The 22,949-nt window shown below is 45.8% G+C and overlaps 1 protein-coding gene across 1 annotated transcript in view; it reads left to right on the forward strand.

Annotated features, from left to right (window-relative positions):
* Positions 1-19,665, forward strand: part of MFAP2 (microfibril associated protein 2) — a 31,337-nt gene extending 11,672 nt beyond the window's left edge. The window contains exons 2-9 of the mRNA XM_029578811.1: positions 10,877-10,964; positions 12,701-12,769; positions 14,320-14,346; positions 14,461-14,565; positions 15,457-15,495; positions 17,236-17,323; positions 17,931-18,004; positions 18,956-19,665. Coding sequence (XP_029434671.1) covers positions 10,922-10,964; positions 12,701-12,769; positions 14,320-14,346; positions 14,461-14,565; positions 15,457-15,495; positions 17,236-17,323; positions 17,931-18,004; positions 18,956-19,059 — 549 coding nt within the window. The 5' untranslated portion in view covers positions 10,877-10,921 and the 3' untranslated portion in view covers positions 19,060-19,665. The remainder of the gene's footprint in view (positions 1-10,876; positions 10,965-12,700; positions 12,770-14,319; positions 14,347-14,460; positions 14,566-15,456; positions 15,496-17,235; positions 17,324-17,930; positions 18,005-18,955) is intronic.
* Positions 19,666-22,949: the final 3,284 nt, after the last annotated feature.

Here is a 22,949-nt window from a genome sequence, read left to right on the forward strand (position 1 = left end):
ACGGTGGCAGTAGTGGGATCTTCTTGCCTAAGCGGGAAGCACAGGCAGACACCCACAGATGCAGTAGAACCCCCTACAGACTTCTTTTTTTTCTCTCTTCCTGAGGCCTCATGGTTCCACTCACCCAGCCAACGCACAACAGGCCAAGAGGTCTAGCCCCACCTGTGTAGTCAGGGTTCAAGCAATGAGTAAGGGATGGACAGGCTAGCAGTTTTTTTTCTTTTGTTTGGTTTTTTTCCCCCCTCTCTTTTCTCCAGAGAGATACATAGATTTGAGGCCGCTGGGAAAGCAGGGAAGATGGAGCAAGTGATCCAGACTCTAGCTACAGGGTAGCAGTAACTACAGACTGCCCTACAAATACAAATTGACCTGCAGCAGGTATTGCAAGAACAAGTTATGCAGCAAACCACAGTGTTAACTAGGGTAGCACAGGCTGTACAGACAGCTGTGAGCATGCCACCTCCCTTGTCACCTGTACTACTTAAGAAGACCCCAGGAGAAGACTCCCGACTGTTTCCTGAAAAACTTTGAACGTACAGCTCAGCTGACAAGCTGGCCAGTAGATAGGTGGACTACCTATCTGGGGAATCTACTCACTGGGAATAGTCAATATGCCTTCCAACCGCTAATCCAGAAAGGAAGGCCACCTACCAGGAAGTAAAGGCTGCTATTCTAGAGAGAGTGGAACTCATCCCAGAAGCCTACGGACAGCAATTTTGGCAGGGAGTTCTGCAAGCTGGAGAAAACCCAAGAAACCTATTTCACAGAATTAAAGATGTTGCTTGGAAGCGGCTGCACTCGGAAGGGAAAACTGGGGTGGAGGTAGCCAAAACGGTTCTGCCGGAACAGTTTCTAGAATGCCAAAACCCAAACCTTATGCTTGAAAAGGTGCTAGAAGTAGCGGAGGCTTATTACCAGGCCTGGACTATGCCTGAATCACTACAGTTCCCCAAGAAGCTATTCAACCTGGATAGAGAATGGCAGAATCCTAAGAGCCAGAGCTCCCAACAACCAGTAGCACAAATCTAGCAGGATTTTTCACCTCACGCGGACCGCCATATTTCAGCTGTAAAGAAACGGGTCATTTTGCCAGAAACTATCCTTGCAGGGAAGATGAGCCAATGGATGTAAAGAACATGCCATTCTGGGTCAGACCAAGGGTCCATCAAGCCCAGCATCCTGTTTCCAACAGTGGCCAATCCAGGCCATAAGAACCTGGCAAGTACCCAAAAACTAAGTCTATCCCATGCTACTGATGCCAGTAATAGCACTGGCTATTTTCTAAGTCAACTTGATTAATAGCAGGTAATGGACTTCTCCTCCAAGAACTTATCCAATCCTTTTTTAAACACAGCTATACTAACTGCACTAACCACATCTTCTGGCAACAAATTCCAGAGTTTCATTGTGCTTTGAGTGAAAAAGAACTTTCTCTGATTAGTTTTAAATGTGCCCCATGCTAACTTCATGGAGTCCAATTCACATTTACCCGTTCTAGACCTCTCATCATTTTAAACACCTCTATCATATCCCCCCTCAGTCATCTCTTCTCCAAGCTGAACAGCCCTAACCTCTTTAGTCTTTCCTCATAAGGAGCTGTTCCATCCCCATTATCATTTTGGTCGCCCTTCTCTATACCTTCTCCATTGCAAACTATTATCTTTTTGAGATGTGGCGACCAGAATTGAACACAGTATTCAAGGTGTGGTCTCACCATGGAGTGATACAGAGACATTATGACATTTTCCGTTTTATTCACCATTCTCTTCCTAATAATTCCAAACATGTTAATGCTATGACCCCCTACTTTTGTAATTTCATGGATGGTCCCAGCTACGAAATCTGTACTTTAATAATTGTGGTTGAGCTGGATGGCGTTCCAACCCAGGAATTAGTGGACTTGGGAGTATGAAAATTCTCATTCAAAGAGCGTTAGTACTGCAGGTCCAGACTGACAACAATAGAGAATTGACCCTGGCATGCATCCATGGGGCTAATGGCAGTATCCAACAAGCCAGATACAACTGAAGACCCTGGTCAGCCAAAACAAAATAGAGGTGGGAGTACTTCCTTGGCTACCCTACCCCATAGTGATATGACGGGACAGTCCCAAACTTTAAGAGCTTGTGGGACCAGCTTACTATGGGTTCATCCAGCACAACAATGATGACTTGAGGTTCCAGAACTCTTTCCCTTAGAAGATCCAGACCTGTATCTTAAAGACTCTAAGAGTCCTAAGTCCCGGAGGCAATGTTGACAGGACAAATACAGTTATGTTACAATTTAGAGGCAAGTGGGAAGGAAAGGTCCTTTACTGGACCAGCATAACAATTATTATTATATATGTTAGCTTTTGGCTAGTCATTGACTCTCAGATCCATCTGAAGAGTCTTGAAAGCTCAGGCATGACATCTTTAGATAATCCTTATGCTGATCCAGTGAGCATCCAGAGAACAAATCTAGAAAAGTGGAGCTTATATGTAACAACATAAACTCATAGCCCACTCAATAATTCAAATCCAAGCTAACAGCCTCAAGTGTGTCTGTACATCCAAATGTGACATCATTTGGACATCTTAGCTAGTGGGGACCAATCAATCATGTGAGTGAGAGGTAGTTTTGTGACACTTGTAGAGTCTTCCTAGGTCTCTATTAAAAAGACACGTCCCTCAGCATAGGTAGAGCTTGTTCTCAGCTCCTCCATGTGGGCTGTTGCTACAGTGATTATGGCCTAGTGCTATAAAAGGCAAAGACCTCTGTTGTAAGTGTGGATTTTGAGGTTTGGAAGAGGAAGGACTATGTCTTTCATTTTTGTTTGTTTTTCTGTTTCTTTTCCCTTTTTCTTTAATTTGAGAAAGAAGAACCCTAATCTGTTGGAATTGGGGTTTAGAAGACAATGGGAGAAGTTGGTGGTCTTCCCTTTTGCTTAAGGAACATTAGTATTCATGACTATGTTCTTCTGAAGGAAGTTTTAATCCACCCTGCCTTCCTTCTGTTTGGATTTTGAGGACTGGTCCTATTTTTGTTATCTGAATTCCTCCTTTTTAGGAACTAATGTTTGCAGAAGACCTAGGGAGACTGGGACACTCATCCAATGTCCCTGAGGAGAAGAGAGAAAAGTGGCGCCCTGCTGGCGTACATCCACTAAAAATATCCCAGATATTCTGGAGGAGTTGGGAGATAGCATACGGAATGACAAAAGTTGGAAGAGCTGTAAAAAGCCTAAACAAGAATATTTTCACTAAGGTATGACAGACTGGGAATTGAAATGTCACCTGGCCCACCCAAGGATCACATCCAAGTTTTGGGAGAAAGCTTCACAATTGCCCTCTGAAATTGGTAAGGGATCTGGATGGGAAAATCATCTCTCATAAGTGTAGCAAGATATGTCTCTGCCACTGATATTTTTCCCATGTGACATCTTTTGGAACCTTGCATACTGGGAGCCTCCTCTTTTCATGGCCAGCCCCCAAGGGATTGGTTGGATAGCTCTCCCATACAAAATGTGGTTGGAGCATGTGCAGAGTCTGTCTTCTTCTCCAGTTGATTGACCAAAGAGTCAGAGTAGCTGCTTGGGGTCTCCATTAATACTCCTTGCAGAGTAGGGGATTTTTGTTATGAGAGGAAGTTTTGAGTGGGTCTCCACTCACTGCTGATAATTGTTTTTGAGAGAATGGAATTTTTGTATAGTTATGACCGTTCCTGATACAAGGAACAGTTTTCTCCCTTATTGGAAGGGCTGGAGGTTGATGGTTGTTGCTTGCCCACGACCAGTCAACAGTGGGTGGAAACTGCTGGAAGCTGTACCATCTGATGAGAGAGGAGTTTTTGGATTTATGTTCCCTTCTAGCACAAACTAGAGGAAGAAGAAACTGTTCCCACCTTTCTTGAGGAGGGTTTTTGCCTGGGCACTGTTTCAGATGAGAGTAGAGTTGCTGTCAAACCGTGCCCCATGAATAAAGAGACTGCCTTTTGTGATTATGATTTCCGTGATGCTCTTTATGATTTTTGCCATACTTGCATGGATTTTGTTTTTTAAACTTAAGTACATTTTTTGAGTTGGACATCACTCCTTTCTGTGTCCGGGGGGGGGGGGGGGGGGGGTGATTTCATCAGGAGGAACCCTCTATCTGTGAGTAAGCTGACAGGTGATTGTGATGGGGTGAAAGCGAGTGACTGTGATACAGATCCTCAGAGATGTATACCTCTTCCCTGCCCGCTCTGTGGCACGATCACTTACTCCAGATATAGAGCCAGGTGTAAATCTACACCAGTTAAGCTGCCAAATTTACATGTGTCAATTGCTTAGAAAATACCAACTTAGCCACATACATTGTGGAGCCGCCCCTGGTCTGCCCCTTTTTTTTTTTACACGTGCAAAATAACTCGTGCACCCTTACTTACACGTGTTTTTTGAGCTTTATAAAATAGCATATGCACGAGTGTTTGCCATTTTTGCGCGTACGTGCCGATATTTATGTGCACAACTCTTTGAAAATTCTCCTTTAAGCATACAGGCTTGTATTGCACCGACACATTTGCCAAACATTATGGCTGTCCCCTGTTTAAACATTTAAATACGATCATAAGAATTTTAAATTTAATATAAACACATCATTAGCAACCAAGGAAGTTCCAAGAAAAGTGATGCCATATGATCAAATTTCTTTGCTTCAAACAATAGCTTGGCAGCAGTGTTTTGTATCAACTGACCGTCTGATGCGTGCTGCAGTACACCCTAAATAAAATGAGCTGAAATAATCTATACATGACAGCACAAAGGCACGAACAACTCCCTCTGCATCTTTCCTTCTCGGTACGTTGTGAAAATGGTGCGAGGTGCGCAGATAAAAGAAAGCCGTTTGCACTTTAGCTGTAACTTGGTTCATGATGGTCAAATTAGCATCCAGGAGGTTGATGCTCAGAATCCATTTAGACAGAGAACTTAAAGGAATCCGCCTACATGGCAAGTTTTGGTATTTTCGGCCTCTTGTCCGGCCAGATTTTAACCGGATGAGCTAAAATCTAGCCAGATAAAAGAAGCATTCTGGGGGTGTAACTTGGAGGAGTTACTTATCCAGCTAACTTATGCTTTTATCTTTCACGCTTTTAGTTTGATTAGATGTCATGTACTGTAAGTGTTACGGTGCTTGTGCGTCTGTTAGCCACTGAGAACTGCAGATTGTGCGGGCTATAAATTGAGCAGATAAAATAAATAAATTCAAACTTATCTGGCTAAGGTTGAGCAGGTCTAAAGTTAGCAGATTATTTTATCCAGTTAACTTTAAACTTATCTGGGCATATTCAGCAGCATGACTGCACCACTGAATATCCCGGCTAAGTTAGCTGGATAAGTCTTAACCGGCTAACTTACTTAGCTTTGTCTGAATATTGACCTCCAGGTGTCTTAATCCGGTCCTTAACAGCAATACCAACCCAGTCAATAGAGAGAGGACTACGCAGTTGATAGCCTCCTTTACTAATCCACAGGGCTTCTGATTTTAAAGGATTTATCTGCAATTTATTTCTATCAGCCAAGACTCAATTGCACCAAGGCAATGGTTTACTGCAGATAAATCCAGAAAGAAAGCAGCTATGAGATTGAAAAGTGGAGGCACCTGTGGACCCAGAGAAACCAGAGATTGGAGGCCAACTCCACCCTATAAAGTACAGTCTGAAAAAAATTATTTAACACACTTTAGTACTAAGCCCCCTAAGGCTCAATTCATATAAATTATTTTGCAACAGTATATGATTAATATTTGTCAAATGCTGCAGTCAGACCTAAAACAAACAATCACTACGTCTGCTTTCATAAGAACATAAGACTTGCCATATTGGGTCAGACGAAAGGTCCATCAAGCTGTTAGTGTAACTGTGTTTAAAAAGGGTTTGGACAAGTTCCTGAAGGTAACCTCCATTAATCATTAAGGTGGACTTGAGGAAATCTATCTTTTAGGATCCTGCCAGGTACTGGTGACCTGGATTGGCCACTGTTGGAAAAAGGATACTGGGCCCGATGGACCTTTGGACTGACCCAGTATGGCAATTATGTTCTATTAGCCTGGTATCCTGTTTCCAACAGGAAACATGGATATCCTCAAGATCACACTTCCTTTATTCGTATAAACCTCTGTGATATCCCTAATCATGTTCTACTGACTGAACAAACAAATAATTTTTTAAAAGTAAATACCGGTGGATCACATGATGCAATGAACAGGGTACAATGTGTATCCTCTCTGCTCTATTTATCTAAAACATTTGTATTCCACAAATCCAATTTCCTAAGCCGCTTACAGTAAAAGCTTTCATAATGCAAATAAAACAATACATTAAAAAATTAAAATAAAGATAAAATAAAAACAAAATCAAATAAATGAAATAAAACTGTGCTAAAGAGAATAAAAATGTTATATCAGTATCCTGAAAGCATCTGCAAAGAGAAAACCTTTGGGTTGTTTCCTAAAAGATTTTATAGATGTCTCTTTTCTTAGACTCTGGCAACCTATTCCATATTGGAGCCATTCCATAGTGTTGCCTCATCCTATTCATCTTTACTTTAAAAATGTTGCCCAATATAACATACCAGAACATTTAGAACCACTCTGGGACTTAGTAGAAATGTAGTTTGATTGATCGGGAAAGATAATGACCTCCAGAGCAGTTAAAAAAAAAAAAAAAAGTCGAGGACAAAGGGAAAGCCATGTATCCCAAAAAAGAGGAAGACAGTGCAGTGATGGAGGGTGGACTACCTCATGTGCCATTGGTATTGGAGCTTACGGCAGCAGTAGTTACTGCTCTGGAGCCCAAACTGGAGAAAACTGAGAAAATGTATGATAACTTAGAAGAGGATACCTCAGCAATGACAGTCTTCAAGAACTGAGTACGTGAAGTTGAACAAAGAGTTTCAGGCTTACAAAATGAACTGCAGGCCTCCAGAGGTGAGGTGACGAAGCTGAAAGAATTAGTGTCCAGATATGAGACTGAAACAGAGGAGCTAGAGAATCGATCCTGGAGAATTGATCTGCGCTTCGTAGGCATTCTGGATAATGTGCAATGCGGAGTTAGGCTTTTTATAATCATCTAGTCTGCCCAACAATTTGGATATAGTAATAACTGCCATTCTTATCATCCCTTTCTTCAAGCCTTTAGGGATCTGCAGTGTTTGTCCCTTGCCCTTTTTAATTCATGAACAGTTCTCGTCTTCACCACCCCCTCTGGGAGGGCACTCCAGGCATCCATCACTTTCTCCATGTAGAAAAATATCATGACCTGACCTTAGACAGATCATATCCTTTCCATGGGGAAAAAAATAAACAGAGGGAAAGGAGTTCCCTATTTATAAGATCAGTTAGACACTGTGAATACGTGGAGAATTCTGTACCCTCTTAAGAGGCATCACACGCACGTGTCACATTCTCCAGGATAGATCTCTTGTTAATGAATAGATGCGATTTCCTTAAAGTGACCATGCCAGGTATCTGCTTTATAGGGGTGTCAGATCAGGACTCCGCTTGGATTGAAATGCTCAGGGTAGAGGAGGCCAGTGGAGATCTCCTATTCATTTAGTGAAGGATGATGAATTTCACGCATATTTCGCGAACAAGTGGGAAATGTTTATAGATCGTAATCATGAACGTTTGGTTACCTCCACCCTTTTTTGGGAACATGCAAAACCGGTAATGAGAGGGGAACTAACAGCTTGCACTACAAAAGCAGAAGAGAGATGTGGCTAAAAGGATATTGCTTGGGGAAGTAACTGGAGGAAGATAACATTTGGCAAGCGGGTGTAGTAATGAAAATAGGGAGAAATTTATTGCATTGCAAGTCATCTTAAAATTCCTTGATGCACTAGAGAACAAAGAAAAGAATATAGTTTTAATAAATATAGATTATTCTAATTTGCTAACAAGCCAGGTAGGATGATGGCCTCTTTGATAATTGTGTGGGACCAAGTATGTGGCAGCCCTTACAAACAAGCAAGGGAAATGTGAAAACACAAAGGCATTGCTAACATTTTTCTACAATTCTATAAGGGGTAACCTGGCACAATGTAGTAGATTTCTAACTAAAGAAAATCTCCCAAAATTATCTGAGAAGCAGCTGGAGAAACAAAATGCCTCTCTTAGCAAAAAAGGGCTACAACTATGGGAATCAGGCAAGCAGAGTCATGGAAGACACCTGCACCAGGTGGATATAGTGCAGAATTTTATAACTTTCTGGAGGAGAAAATAAGTAGGAAGAGCTTTTGGGGAAAGTGTTTTCCTTAATGCAACCAACAGAACTTTAATAATAGAAATACCAAGGCCAGGGAAGAATCTTATTTTACTTGGATCATACAAGCCAATTTCACTGTTAAACTCTGATATCAAACTGCTGGCGAAGATTGTGGTGCATGGACCTGCCTTAATCTTACCATCAATAATTTCAGACACTCAGACAGGGTTAGCAAGACAAAGATACCCAGTGATGGCTATGATTAAAGTTTTGGCAGCTATGGAAACTTGGAAGCAGTCAAACATTGAATCTCTGTTGGTTAGGGTTTATGCTCCCTCATATTGGTACTGGTGGCACTTACATCACAATATTATGAGGATGGAAAATCCTAGACAGCAAGTCTCTTCTAGATATTTGGGAGCTCCATATTCAATGTTTGCCAACAAGGGTTCACGGTGTGATTCTTAACTCTACATCGGTGTAACACGTTAGATGGATAAGTGTATAATGTAAAAGTAGAGTCCCTCAGACTGAATGGGGAAGGGGTGGATTGGAGGGGAAACGGTTTAGCGAGGGAAGTTCTTGTTACCTGGCCTTGCTCTGCGGGGAGAAAATGTAAATTGTATAGAATGTATAAACTGGTACATAAGAAACAAATGTGCGCTGGAAATGTGACTTTATTCAACAAAAAATGTTTAAACATGAAAGAAATAACCACATCACTGCATATGTACAAGGACTTGGAGAGAATTCTTGAGCCCATGTGTTCTCACTTAGTCTGATGAGTTTGCCTGGAGAAAATTCCCTTTGTCTCCATGGAAAAATTCCTAATGAGCTGATTTTTAATTTAACACGGCAGTAAGGTGACCACCTTTCCTGGTTACCACATCACACGAGTGTATCCAGAACCTGAACAGCATCTGTAAACGTCTACGGGAGAAACGAGAAAGGTGATGCAGGAAGTTGGGGGGTAGCTCCTTTAGCATAGTTTAAATATTCCTGTTGGTGACTTGGATCCAGAGCTGCTTGGAAATAGGCTGTAGAGAACAACAGGGAGTGTGGAGCCTTCAAGGACAGGGATCCCAGGATGGACCTGCATGACTTGTGTTGGCCACTGTATCTGTGTTTATCTTGTACTGTGCAGCCGGGGCCTGGTCCATGGGGGAGGGCGTTTGCCTAGGGTGCTGAATACTCTTGCACCAGCCCTGGTAGCAGATTTAAGACAAATTTAAGAGAGCATTAAGCTGAGGAATTTTGTTAGGATTTGTGGGCATGTGGGCCCTGGGCCGAGGTGAGAGATGGTACCGCCCATGGGGAGGAGCCCCGTGAGCCTGTCGGGAGGTGAGGTCTCAGCTGTGAGGTGCGTAGAGCAACAGGTGCTGGAGAGAGAGGTGAGAGCAGAGGAAGCTAGAGAGAGTGACCCCTAGTGGTGGAGTCACTAAACATCAGCGCAGGGGGCTGACGGCGGTACTAACTTGAGAGTCCTTGAAACTTTATTAGAGAAGTAGAGTGACATTGCCCGTGGAGTGGGGAGTGTGGCAGAAAGACACACAGGTGCTGGGGAGCCTCAGGGTCTGTGAAGTGGGGTATACCCATGGAGAAGTCCTCTGTAGTGAAGGTACAGCAATGGTCCGCAGAGCAGGATACACCGATGAGTGTACCTATGTAACAATGGTATAGCAATGATCCACAGAGCGGGGTACTCACTGTAGCAGAGTAAAGTTCCAGAGAAGGCCTGGGGAACGGGACAGGCAGAAGTCCTAGGTGGAAGGCCCTCCGAGGAGTGGACAGCCAAAGACAGGAAGGGCCCCCAAGGAGTGGATACCCGGAACGTCTCAGGCCACGGAAGCAGGAGCTGGAACAAGAGACTGAAGCGAGTGAAGCGGATTCAGCAATGAGGGAACTTGTTGCCGTCGATAGGCAGGGCCAGCCGGCTTAAGAGTCCTTGAAGAATGACGTCATCTGAGGGGGATGTCCCCAAGGTTCCCGCCATGACGTGCATAAGTCTGGCCATGTAGCGCGCATGCCTAAAGGGCTCTGAGGGCAAGATGGCGGTCATCAGCATCCACGCCGTCCAGGGGGGCCCGGGAACCGGGGCGTGTAGGCCAGCAATAGCTGGCGGAGGCCGCAAGTCAACCCAGAGGAGTCAGTGTAGTCAAGCAAGAGGTGAGCAACAGCAGTTGCAGCCGATGGCGACCGACGGGCGTAACAAATTTGTTGCCAGAGGATGTGGTGAAGGCTGACAAATTTAGCCAGAGGATGTGGTGAAGGCTGACAAATTTAGCCAGATTTTAAGAAAGGTTTTGGATAAGTCTCTGGTGGACAGGTCCATTAATAATTATTATTATTGGCCAGACAGAGTTGGGAGATCGTCACCTCTTACTTCAGGGAGTGGGAGTGGATCTCCCTATTAGGACATGCCATATACTTCTATGTGACCCAGACTGGCCACTGCTGGAGATAGCATTCTGGCCATGATGGACCATTGGTCTAATCCAGCTTGGCATGTCTTATGTTCCCATAATATGCCACGGGCAGAGTGCCATTTACAAATTTAAAGAATGATAATATTAAAGAGAAATGCAATTGTGAATTTAATTCCCCCTAAGTCAACTGACTCCTGATGACCTCTTCCTTTCTTCTGGTCTTTCCCCAGGACTTTCCAGGATTCATCCAGCTGCTTCCTCCCTGCTCCTCAGCCATGAGTGCCAGGGCTGTGTCTCTTGTCCTGCTGTCACTACCAGGCAAGTGCTGAGAAGTTGAATCTTTATTTTTATAGGGCTTTTGGCATTGCCGATGGGACAAATTCTCAGTCTTGATCTAACATGCATGACTATAAATATCAAAGATGATATCTATTTCATTTGTAAACCACCTTTCTAAAATAGCTCGTGGGAAATTACATTTAACATCTTAAAACAATAGAATCAATCTCAACAATTATTCAGCATTATAAATGTATCACATCACACGCATTTTCCATATATTTATATGCTGCATATACTCTGCTGTATGCGGCTTACAGTAAGAACGCTCACAAATCATTGTACATAAAACAATAAACTAAAACAAAGTATAAAGCAACATAAAAATTGTAAAATTATCAAATAGCATGTGATAACCATCAAAACCTGTCTTTAAATTCCTCAAATCTTCATTAAAGCAAACTATTAAAGCATCAATCAATTAAAGTAACAAAAAAATCCTCTCAATAATATGAAATCCAATACAATGAAATAAAATTTACAATAAATAATTCTTCTAAACTTTTCTTAAAAAACAAAACAAAACAAAAAACAAGGGTACTTAAAACATATTCTGAATGCTTGATAGTTTTCAATGCCTGTCTAAAAATCTAAAGATCAGGTCATAAGCATTTCTCCAGACATGAAAAAGCTCTACCACTGGTTCCATTAATTTTATCTCCTTTGGTAATGGGACACAGAGCAAATCCTCTTGAGCCGACTGTAATGATTGATATAGACAGGGAATGTAGCTTACGGGCGGCGTTCGTTTACATATAGCAGGCCTAAGGTATGCGGCGCTTTACAGGAGGAGTTAATATTTCAAACTGGATGCAATATGAAAGCCAGTGTAAAGCTTTGAGAACCGTAAATGTGAAAAAAAAAATATTTATCACGTTATGAAGAGAATAAAAAAAACAAACCAAAAACCTGACAGCCAGGGAGATTTCTGCCACGCTTAAAAGTTCTGCCCCTTCTCTTTTGTTTTTTTCTTGAAGAAAGGGGATTGAGCTAACTCTCCTGTTACTAGAACTCATGAAAGAGAAACGCAAACACCCAGCTCTCATTTGGAAGGTACCCTTGTTCATCTCAGCATTTCTGAATGACATCTTTTATTTTATGACTTTCTGTTCTTTTGTAAAGGTTTTTTGTGTCTTCATTAATCTTTGTTTGGTCAGCCCCACCAGTGTCTAATTATCATCAGAACTGCAGGCAAGTTCCATGTACTGTATGTATGTAATTGTATATATATATAGTAAATAATTTGCTCTCGGTTAAACTCCTTCTGCTACTTTCTCTTCTGCTCCCAGTTGTGCACTTCCCTGTTTTATTGTAACTGCAATATTCTAACCATGCACTTGTTATAGTTTTTTGTATTTCTCTGTGTTTTTCACACCCTGTTAAATGTAAACCGGCATGATGTGATACCTGTCATGAATGCCGGTATAAAAAAAACACTAAATAAATAAATATGAAAATACTCTCTCAAAACAGAAGCATAGCAGTAATTATAAAAAAAAAAAAAAAGTATAAACATAAGAAACTTAATAAAAAAAAAGATATCAGGACAAACAAAAAGAGAAATGTGGGGGAAGACTCGGAGAAAGTAATACAGGCAATAAACAAGCGAGCTAGGATTTTGAAGAATCTACTTTTCTCTGCTGCTGATAGGTTTCTAATTGTGGTTACTAGGCCAGGCACCTCCACTTTAACGTCCTCTCTCTTTTTCTTTCTAGCTGCAATTCTGGCCCAGTATAGATGGCCATCTTATCCTTATCCGGAACTGGGGATGCACTATGATGAAAGTAAGCTGTAAGACCGAGCTTGGCGTGCACAGGGGCGTTGGGTGATTGAGGAGCACGTGAAGGGTCTCTCCCCAGCTTGCTTTTTATGCCCCCACTGTACTCATTGCTTGCAGATGTTTAGGAGATGAAATAGGGGAGCAAAACTAGCCAGTGATGAGGCAAGTCAAGCTCTTCATCATGGTGTTGAATCACTGAAGACGGTATCCATTCTGGGAGCCAGCTGAGGCTGGGGATCCTGTCCCTGGCAGGGAGGTGCACCAGCATCGCCTTCTGGCTTTGCTCTGCAGGGAGAACATTTTAAATTGTAGAGAATGTATAAACTGTGTTACATAAGAAACACATGTGCACGGGAAATGTGACTTTATTCAATAAAAATGTTTAAACATTAAAGGAAATAACCGCGTCACTGCATATGTACAAGGATGGGGTCAGGTTGCACAGGTTCTGCTCTGTAGCCCCAGACCATAAGAGTTGCTGTTGTGATGGCTCGTCGGGGGGAGTTCAAAGGGCTGAATACGGCAAAAATCCCCAGGTGCTGTGAATGAAGCCGCATAGTAGTGTAGCCCGCTTCAGAGCAAGTTCTGATTGAGCTGGAAGCCCAGAGGAGCAAAAAGAAGTTGGTATATAGAAACAGAGAAATGACGGCAGAAGAGGACCAAACGGTCCATCCAGTCTGCCCAGCAAGCTTATGGTAGGGTAGCTGCCGCGCCGTACAGATCACCCCCATAGTTTTCAGTTTCCCAGACCGTAAAAGTCAGGGCCCTTGTTTATTGCTGCCCGAGTCCAATTTCCCGTTACCTCTTTGCCGTTGATTAGTTAAGGATATTATCAGCTGCATCAGCAAGTTACCCCTATGCTTATTTGTTTTCCCAGACTGTAAAATTCAATGTCCTGGTTGGTTGCTGACTGAATCTAATTCCCCTTTACCTCTTTCCCCCTGTCATCGAAGCAGAGAGCACTGATGGAGTTGCATCACCAGTAACAAGGTTTACTGGTTAAGGGTAGTAACAGCCACACCTGCAAGTTATCCCCATGCACTCTTTTCTTTATTTCCATCCTCAAGCCTTTAGGGATCCACATCCCATGCCCCTTTGAATTCTTTCACTGTTTTCGTCTCCATCACCTCCTCCAGAAGGGCATTCCAGGCATCCACCTCCCTCTCCATGAAGAAATATTTCCTGACGTGGGTTCTGCGTTGTCCTCCCTGGAGTTTAATTTCGTGACTCCTAGTTCTACTGATTTCTTTCCAATGGAAACCTGTAAAACCGTTCCAGCTCCCGCGCGGGAAGCTCCTGCGAGCCCGTGCAGAGCGTTGCTCCCCAAACTGTCACTTGTCGGAGCGGTAATATACCCGACGGGCTGCATCAGAGGCAGGACGACGGTCCGGGGGTCGCTGCAGTCGGGTCAGCGCCAATACCTCCTTGTTACAACGAGGCGGCAGGAGCAGAGGCTGAATATACGCCTAGCGATTTCCAGGGAGAGAATGTACCCTTGTTACTGCAATATCTGTGCTACAAGTCTAATGGTTTTTATTATTCTCTGTTTTTAAGGCACACAGTACTTCTACGATTATCAAGGTAAGGGGAGACCCGTTCAGGGTGGGCAGCGACTTGAGGCTTAATCGGTGCTCTCTCAGTGGGGTCTCATCTGACATTTTTTCAGGCCATGATTTGTTTTTCTCTTTTTCACAGAAGTGACCCCAAACCCCATCGAGCAGCAGCAACAGGGGAAGTACCAGTATCAACCCCAGCAACAGCAGCAAATCCTAGAGCAGTATCTCCCGGATCCCACCCTCGGTAACCGTTATGCTCCCGGGCCGTTCCTCGCTTTCCCTGGCAGTCAGATCAGCAGCAAGGGAAGCAGGCTGGCAGCCAGGGGACACAATAAACACGCACTCCCAGTCTCTGCAGCTGCTGCTCCTCCTCTGTCTCATGTGCTTCCTGATTACACAGGAAAGTGCACAGCGTGGGGGGGGGAAATGCTCACCTTGTCCATGCCCTGCCGCCTTGCCATCGTATCGTGCCCCGAGAAACCAAAAGGGACCTGAAGGCTAGGAGAGGGATAGGAACATGGGGAAATTGAAGATAACATTGGGAAGGGGAGAGATGGAGAAGAACTTAAGGGAAGGGAGGCGGGGGGGGGGGGGGGGAGGGAGAGCGAGAAATCCATGGGCAGGAGGCTATGAAGTGGTCCCTGGCATGCGAGAGGAACGTTGGGGAAGATGAGAGGTACCTGAGGAAGAAGGGGGAGGGGGAGAGAGAGTCGGAGAAGAACCTTTGGGAAGACTGAAATGGGAAGGGGTAGGTGGAGAGGAACCCAGAAGGAGCAGGAGGGAAGATAAGCATATTGAGGGGGGAGGAAGGGAGGTGTGGGGGGGGGGGAGGGAACGATGATGCATTGAACCCCATCATCTGCACCCCCCCTTTTTAAAATCCTCGATCTACCCATGTGGGCCTTATGAGCAGCACAGTCCTTGTACCCCTAGCTAATAGTAAATTATTTGTCACTGCTGGAGCATCACTCCTCAGCGTCACATCCTATTGAAGAGTCACTGACTCTGATGGACGTAATGCTAACCCTTAATATTTTCTACTTTCTTTTTTGGTAATATTTTATTAACACTTCTCAGATGAGAAGGTTTCTTTCAACCTCCATCTTTAAAATGCTCTCTCATCCTTCTCTTTCAGATTTGCCTGAAACGGAGCCCACAGAACCTGGACCTCTCGGTATGATCAAAGCACGACTACACAGACTGATTCCTCTGAAATTTAATGTTTCTCTGCCATTGCGCCAGTGGCAGACCCTTTACCCCCCCTGTACTGCTCATTAGTTATTATACGTAAGTAGTTAGCCAAGAAGAGAATTAAAACATCTCGCCATGCCCAAGACCGTTCATGTCTCGCTCATCCTGAGATCTGTGAGTGAGAGAGATTTCCATGCTTTATCTCCATTATATGCATAATCTAGGTTAGGAATATTCATGGTGGTCCTTGAGGACCGGTGTTGGCCACCCCTGTGCTATTACGTCTCCCTGCTTCACAGTGATTTGCTTTACTTCCTCTCAAAGTACGTTTCCTGAGTAGGGTGTTTCCACGATACCCTTATCGGTAAAGACCAAAGCAAATAATTCATCATTTAGTTCTTCTGCTATGGCCTTGTCTTTTCCGAGTGCCCCTTTTACCCCTTGAACATCTAGTGGCCTGACCAACTCCCTTACAGACCTCTTGCTTTGAATATACTTGAAAAGGTTTTTATTTTGCGGTTCTGCCTCTCTGGCAAGTTTCTTTTCAAATTCCCTTTTGACCTGGCTTATTAATAGAAATATGTCAGAAAAAGAACAGATGCCCTATCTAGTCTGCTCATTCACACCAACTAGTCCATTTATTTTTAATTATCTCTTTATTAAATTTTCCAAATAAAAATCAAGAATTGACTCCAGAAATACAAAGAAACTAAGGATTTTAGGAATAAAATTCATAAGCAATATGGCCATCTCCGTGTACAGTAGCAAGGAGCGCCGGCAGGCCAGGCAAAGGCAGAGACAGGGAGGGAAAGTCAATTTGCAAAGAGATGAGGCTTTGCAGACGTGAGATCCATCAGCACCGGACGTGCAGAGGCGCCTAGACAATCTCTGCGTACAGCAGCGATGACATTAACAGTCTTCGTGGAACTGTCATAGATTAGGAACCACGCAGTCGCTTATCTTCGTTATCTAATGCTTGCTATCCTGGTCACCCCCCTCTGCCTCTGCGAGGGGGCTATCTTTTGGTGGCAAAGCTTTCACCAGAGAAATTTTACTGGACCCTTCCCATACCCAGCAAAGTAGCACTGAACTCCCGAATTGTTGTACATAGCTCCTGGGATGCAGCATTGATGCTTTCAGCTAATCTTGCTTCTTGCTATCTGGCCTGCCTTTGCGCACCTTCCTAGTCTCTGAGTGGATAGCCCTCCCATCTGGTTGTCACAGTGGCCTGTACCTGCTCTTCCCTGGTGAAGACTTACGCCGCCAGCTGCTCTGCAAGGACATCCATGGAGGTCATTATTTCACTCCTCCTCGTGGCCAGCAGTGGCCTCTTTGGTGGCAGGGGACCCGTCACCCCCAGAGTTGGGCGATGTCTTCACCCACGTGAGATCGAGCTCCTCATTCTCCTCTTGTGAAGAATCCATTGGCTCACTGAACAGCATTAGTGATGCATCCTGCAACCCTTCTGCTGCATTTGTAAAAAATAAATTGTCCTGCTCCTGCTGCCAAGCCCTCCCTCACCTCGTCCATCTCTGCTTGCATTAAGCTTTGGTTGTTAACTTTTCAGCCATTGACTGCTCTGTAATCGTACGGGGTCGTGTGTCTCGGTAACGACAACAAAGAACACGGCGTACAAATTAAAATCAAGTATTACTCGAAAATGTCTGCACCTCCTTTATGGAAGCAACCGGTTAACGTGCATTCCGGTCTCTTCTTCCTCCAGACTGCCGGGAAGAGCAGTACCCCTGCACCAGACTGTACTCGGTTCACAAGCCCTGCAAACAGTGCCTGAACGAGATCTGCTTCTACAGGTAAGCCCTGGATCAAACGGCTCGCTACGGGGATGGGCAGGTGCGATGTCAGAGACCCTGGGACCAGGGTAATGCTAAGAACGTCAGTCAGAGGGGCAAAGGTGACACTGTGAGCGAGCGTCATGGACTGGGGGCTAGGATGTCATGGGACAGACTTAAGCATCTAAACATTTTACTAACTCCAAGGGCACGCTGCTGTGGGGATGGGTGCCATGGGTGGGAATGTCACTTTGGCCATAAGAACATCCTGTTTCTCCCCTGCTGAAAAAAAACCCCCAACAAAATGTAATACTATTGAGGTCACTGGTTTCAGCCAATCAGATGGCTTGGAATCTAACATTCAGTTTGGTCACTGGTTTCAGCCAATCAGATGGCTTGGAATCTAACATTCAGTTTGGTCACTGGTTTCAGCCAATCAGATGGCTTGGAATCTAACATTCAGTTTGGCTTATAATAAGTGGTCTCACTGCAGTTCCTGTGCCCACATCTCACCAGCAGTGAGGGCCTGGTAGCCTCTGTCTCTCTGGGGCAAGATGAGGGGGGGGGGGGTAGGACTTTCAGGAAGAGGGTTGCCTCTTTTTTTCATGCATGGCATTTTATCTTCCAGCCTTCGCCGCATGTATGTCATTAACAAGGAGATCTGTGTACGCACGGTGTGTGCTCATGAGGAGCTGCTCAGAGGTAAGAGGCACCAGCAGCCATGCCCTGCTGCTGGACTAACCCCCCCATATCCTCCCCCTTTTACCGCAACTTGCTCTGGACACGTTAACATCACACCCCCTGATGATGCAGCATCACAAAAACGACAACTAAGCCACACGCTACATTGTGCTAGTCATCGGCACTAGCAGTGCTCGGGTCTGCAGGCATTAGTACCCCGTGATGCCCTGGATAAAACTTTACATTTGCTACCACGAGACCAGCCCAGTGGATCCCTTGGCCTCAGTCTATCAGGGATTTGCAGCACAGTCGGTGCTAGCACACAGTCTCTTACATATGTGTAACAGCTGTTCTTCAGGCGCACACTGGTGCTTGCGCCACATCTGGTCCTCGCATACCGACCGTCCGGTGCTCATGTTGCATTTGACCCTCTCATGCGCTCATCACAGCCATTTCACAAGTGCTCTCTCTCTCTCTGGTGCTCATGCCACAGCTGATCCTCACACACTGTCTCTCTATGGTGCGTGCTCCATTTTCAGTCCTCACACCCAGACTCTCTGGTGCTTGCATCACGGCCGGATTTTGTGTGCTGTCTGTGCTGCTCTCTCTGGTTCTCGCGCAGTTTTTTTTTTTTTTATGCTTGTGCCACAGCTGGATTCTCAGTTTCTCTGGTGCTTGTGCCATAGCTGGTCCTCATGCGTGTGCTCTCTCTCCCCCTCCGGTGCTCCTACTACAGCCAGTGTTCATGCACTCTTGTGTCACAATGAGTCCTCGTGTGCTCTCTCTTACACCGCTGCCAGTTCTCATGCACGCTCTCTCTCTCTCTCTTGCTCAGCTGGTCCTCATACGATCTCTCTCAGATGCTCACATTGCATCTAGTCCTCATGTGTTCCCTCTTTCTCTCGCTCTGTGGCTCATGGCATGGCCAGTCCTCCCACACTCTGGCGATTTTTTTTTTTCTCCTGTCTGCAGCGGACCTTTGTCGTGACAAGTTTTCCAAGTGTGGGGTGATGGCATCAAGTGGCCTCTGCCAGTCCGTAGCCTCCTACTGTACCAAGAGCTGTGGTGGCTGCTAGAGGTCGCAGTAGTGAGGCGAGCAGGTGCTGCGGGCCACACCTTGGAACCCGAAACATTCCCGATGGGCTGTGATGCCGAACTCCACTTCGCACTAGTCTATCCAAAGGTGCTGGGAGAAAACCTGGCCATGAGATTTTGTGTGCACATATGATAGGATTTTTATAATTTTTTATTACATTCATTGTTATTTTTAGTATGCTATTGTACTGTAGGGGCTTGACTGACCTGGACTAAGTTGGGTATTCTGACCCCTTTTTGGACCTGGTCTGGTGGAGGGAACAGATGAATGGACTTGCTCAGTTGGTAGCCCCCCCATTCCTCCTACACTTGCCCATGCAATCCATCTGTGCCCCCAGTCCGTCCCCCCCCCCCCCGACTCTTGCCCATTCAATCCCCCTGCACCCCAATTCCTTATCTCCCCCTTGCCTGCTGATTCTATATCCCCCTCTGCCCCATAGCCCAATCCTAATTTCAATTCCTATGGTTTCTCTGTCCTCAGAAGGATGCTGCAATTGTTATTTTGAAGGCAAAAGTCTCTTAAAATTAAAGCTCCACCTCCGCAGGGGCTCTTGTAATGGCCTTTACCATCATAGAACTTTGACACTCGTCCCAGAGGGCCGGCGCCTCCTCTTATGGAGGCTCAGCCTAAACTGGATCATTGTGCAGTTCATGGCGGCGCTTAAAACACCCAGGATGAGACACCTTTCCAGCCACTACTCTCAGTCTGATCTCGTGCCCCAGTTCCCGCTGGTGCTAGTGGTCCTGCTTCCATCTGAAAAGCAGCACTGGCTAAAGTCTCCCTGAAGCAAGGAATAAACATGGGGGAGGGAGAACATTTTCTTGTCAAAGCAATGGCTGTTTTTAGGGGTTGAAAAGTTGCCAGGACACAACTGAAAGTGAGCATGGGGCCAGAACCCATCAGCATTTCTACAGGAAGCCAGTGCTTTTCTCCCCTCTCTATCTACTGCCCATGGCCCCTATAGTCTGGGACCCCCCATGCCTCTCAGTTCTTTGTCACATCGAGCTTGGCCACTCTCTTCTGCTGGGTGCCTCATGTCACAGTGAACATGGGTACGTGTGCCTGCACCTATCATAGGACCCCCTGAGATTACTTGCCTGCTTTACCCCTTGGCTCCCGTTGATCCCAGTCACCTTTACCTGCTTTGACATTTCCCCTCCCCTATTCAGCCTCTTGGGTCACAGACAGCCTGGGGGACCATCGCCTATTCGGCCCCTCATGTTACAGGGAGCTGGGGCACCAAGTCTCACCTGTTCACCCCCCTTGTGCCATTGCTGAACCCAGGCGCCCTTACCTGTTTGGGTCCTTGTGGCTGTGGGAGCCTCTTTATGGTTCTTTTGCTGTGTTTAGAGGATTCACATTTGATGTATTCCTGTATAACCTGACATTCTCGTCACATTTACTGTATTGAGTAACTTTTTTTGTACAAAACCAAGTAGAAGATAAAGTCTTGAAACAAGGTGAGTGTTTGCGTTTGTGTTCCCCGGGCCTTGGCGTAGATTAAACTGACCTACCCAGCAATGTATATCAGAGCACAGAGAGGGTCAGGGCATGGCTCTGTCGCACTGCAGGCAATGGAGGCGAGGAAAGCGCATAGACACACAATGCCTATGGGAACCGCGGACCGTAGCAACTAACTCCAGCAACAAATTCATGGGAAATTATTTTCTTTTCATGAATTTCCTTTTAATGTCATCCAAGGAGGTATTGCCCCTTCTCCCCACGGCCAGTCCAGCACTGCTGAGTGGAACAGGGAGATTATAGGGGGGGGGGGGGAGGTTGGAGACTGAGTCCAGGGAGGGAAAAGGCCAGGAAGGGGGGTACAGACATGGGCAAAGACGCAGAGGAAGTCACTGCAGGACATTCTCTGTTTTTGTTTAAAACCTGGTAACTTCCAAGTTTCTAAGGGTTAAATGTGTGAGTCCTGAGGGAGGAAAGTAACATCCTACAGAGCTTCTTCCCAGACAGCTGCAGCTGAGGGCTGGACTGTGAGATCCTGTGACCCTTTTCCTCCCTCCATGCTCCCCATGCTGTACCTCTCTCTGTAGCTCTCTCTCAATCTTCTTCCCTCTATCGGTTCTGTCTTTCTAGGGCTCTCTGAAGCTTCTGCACGCTGGGACCAAGAGGGCTGTGCTGTGCCCGCCTCCTTCCCCCATGCCCTCCAATCGCAACACCAGGAAGGGGCGGGGCTGCAGCACAGCTCTCCTGTGAAAGGCTCCGCTCTTGCCCGTCTCGCCCTCAGAGTAGGAAGCTGTGGGAGAGGGGAGGAGCCGCCTGCCAGAGCCGACGCTCAGCGTCCGGTGGGTGCGTCTGAGCGGATGCTGCACGTGATGGCCGCGAGCCTGGCTGTCCGCTCCGAAAGGGGGCAGGGGCCATCCTAGTGGTAAAAGCCGCTTAGCAGGAGAAGGAGCAATGGGGGCTAAGACTGGGGAGGGGATGCAGGTTCTGGCCCAGGCATGAGCTGCAGTTTACGAGCTCCTCTGCAAGGCTGGGCGACGTCACCGCCCGGACTTTAAGCTTGGAAGTCCTGCAAACGTCCCCGGGTTGTAAGAATCTCTTCCCGGCCGACTGCTCTAACAGGTTCTTGTTCACAGTTTGTGTGTGACAAAGGTGTTTGCATGAAACCGAAATGGGTTAAATGAATGAGGGGTGTGAGAAAAAAAGTGTGATCCCCTCTCCCCACGGCCAGTCCAGCACCGCTGAGTGGAGCACGGAGATGGGGGGAGAAGGTTGGATACTAGGGTTAAGGGGTGAGTCCTGAAGGAGGAAAATAATAGCCTACAGATCAACTTCCCAGACAGCTGCAGCTGTTGGCTGGGCTGAGTATGCGATCCTGTGGACCCTGCCCCTATAGCCGCTGCAACCAAAAATAGCTTTTCACTTTTTTATTTTTAAACAACAGCTTCATAGGCAAACAACAGGGTACTTCCCCGACAGGCCAGCAAGTACTCAGGAGGAAACTGAAGGAGCCAGTGCCCTAGCTATCAGGGCCTCTAGCCAGGGTTTTCCAACCTCCTGGTCATCCTGCTCCACCTGAGGGATAGTCCATGAAGGAGCCTGACACCTCAGCGAGCCTCCAGAACTTCTCCTAAATTTTCTCTCTAGCTTTATTTTTATTTTTTTGTCAGACTGCAGATTTGCACCTCTGACATGTGCTAGAGACAAATACTGAGGGCGTGCAGGTGGCGCTAACTTTATGTAGCAGTGCTTCAAAGTTTTGTTCTCTACTTCCATCTGCTGGTAGGGATGCAAATCACACTTGTCTGGACGGATCTGGGTATGGATTGGAATGGCTGCTTTTAGTGGTTGAAAAGTTACCAGGACACAACTTGAAAGTGAGCAGCATGACTCGAGCCCATTAACATTTCTACTGGAAACCAGTCCTTTTCTCCCCACCCCTCAGCCTGAGCTGCCACCCCTACAGATATCCTTCTTTGGTTTAGGGCCAGGCTCAACTGAGGAAGGGAGAATTCATCTCACATCTCAGGAGTTATGCACAATTATTGCCTTCGCTTCCAGCCCAGGAGGCTTGTCGAGCTGCTGGAGACAGAGAAAACTAGTAGGCTGGTGTCAGCACAGAGGTACAGGAGTGACATCAGTCAGCCTAGGGTCCTCTCCAGCTGCTGGTTGGCGTGCATATCCCACGTCGCTGCACTTACTATCAGTCTTTAATCTGACCTCTCCTTTCCTACATGTGGCCACCCTTGTCCATACCAGCAGGAAACAACAGAAGTGATCTTGGCATCAGCACTTGGTGTCTCCATTGTATCTTCATGTCACAAAGAGCCAGTGAACCCCTTCACCTGACTGGGTCCTTGTGGAAGAGGCAGTCTAGACACTCTTCTTGCTTGCTTGAACCACAAATACCTC

The sequence above is a fragment of the Rhinatrema bivittatum genome, chromosome 15 (assembly GCF_901001135.1).
Source record: "Rhinatrema bivittatum chromosome 15, aRhiBiv1.1, whole genome shotgun sequence".
Lineage (NCBI taxonomy): Eukaryota > Metazoa > Chordata > Amphibia > Gymnophiona > Rhinatrematidae > Rhinatrema > Rhinatrema bivittatum.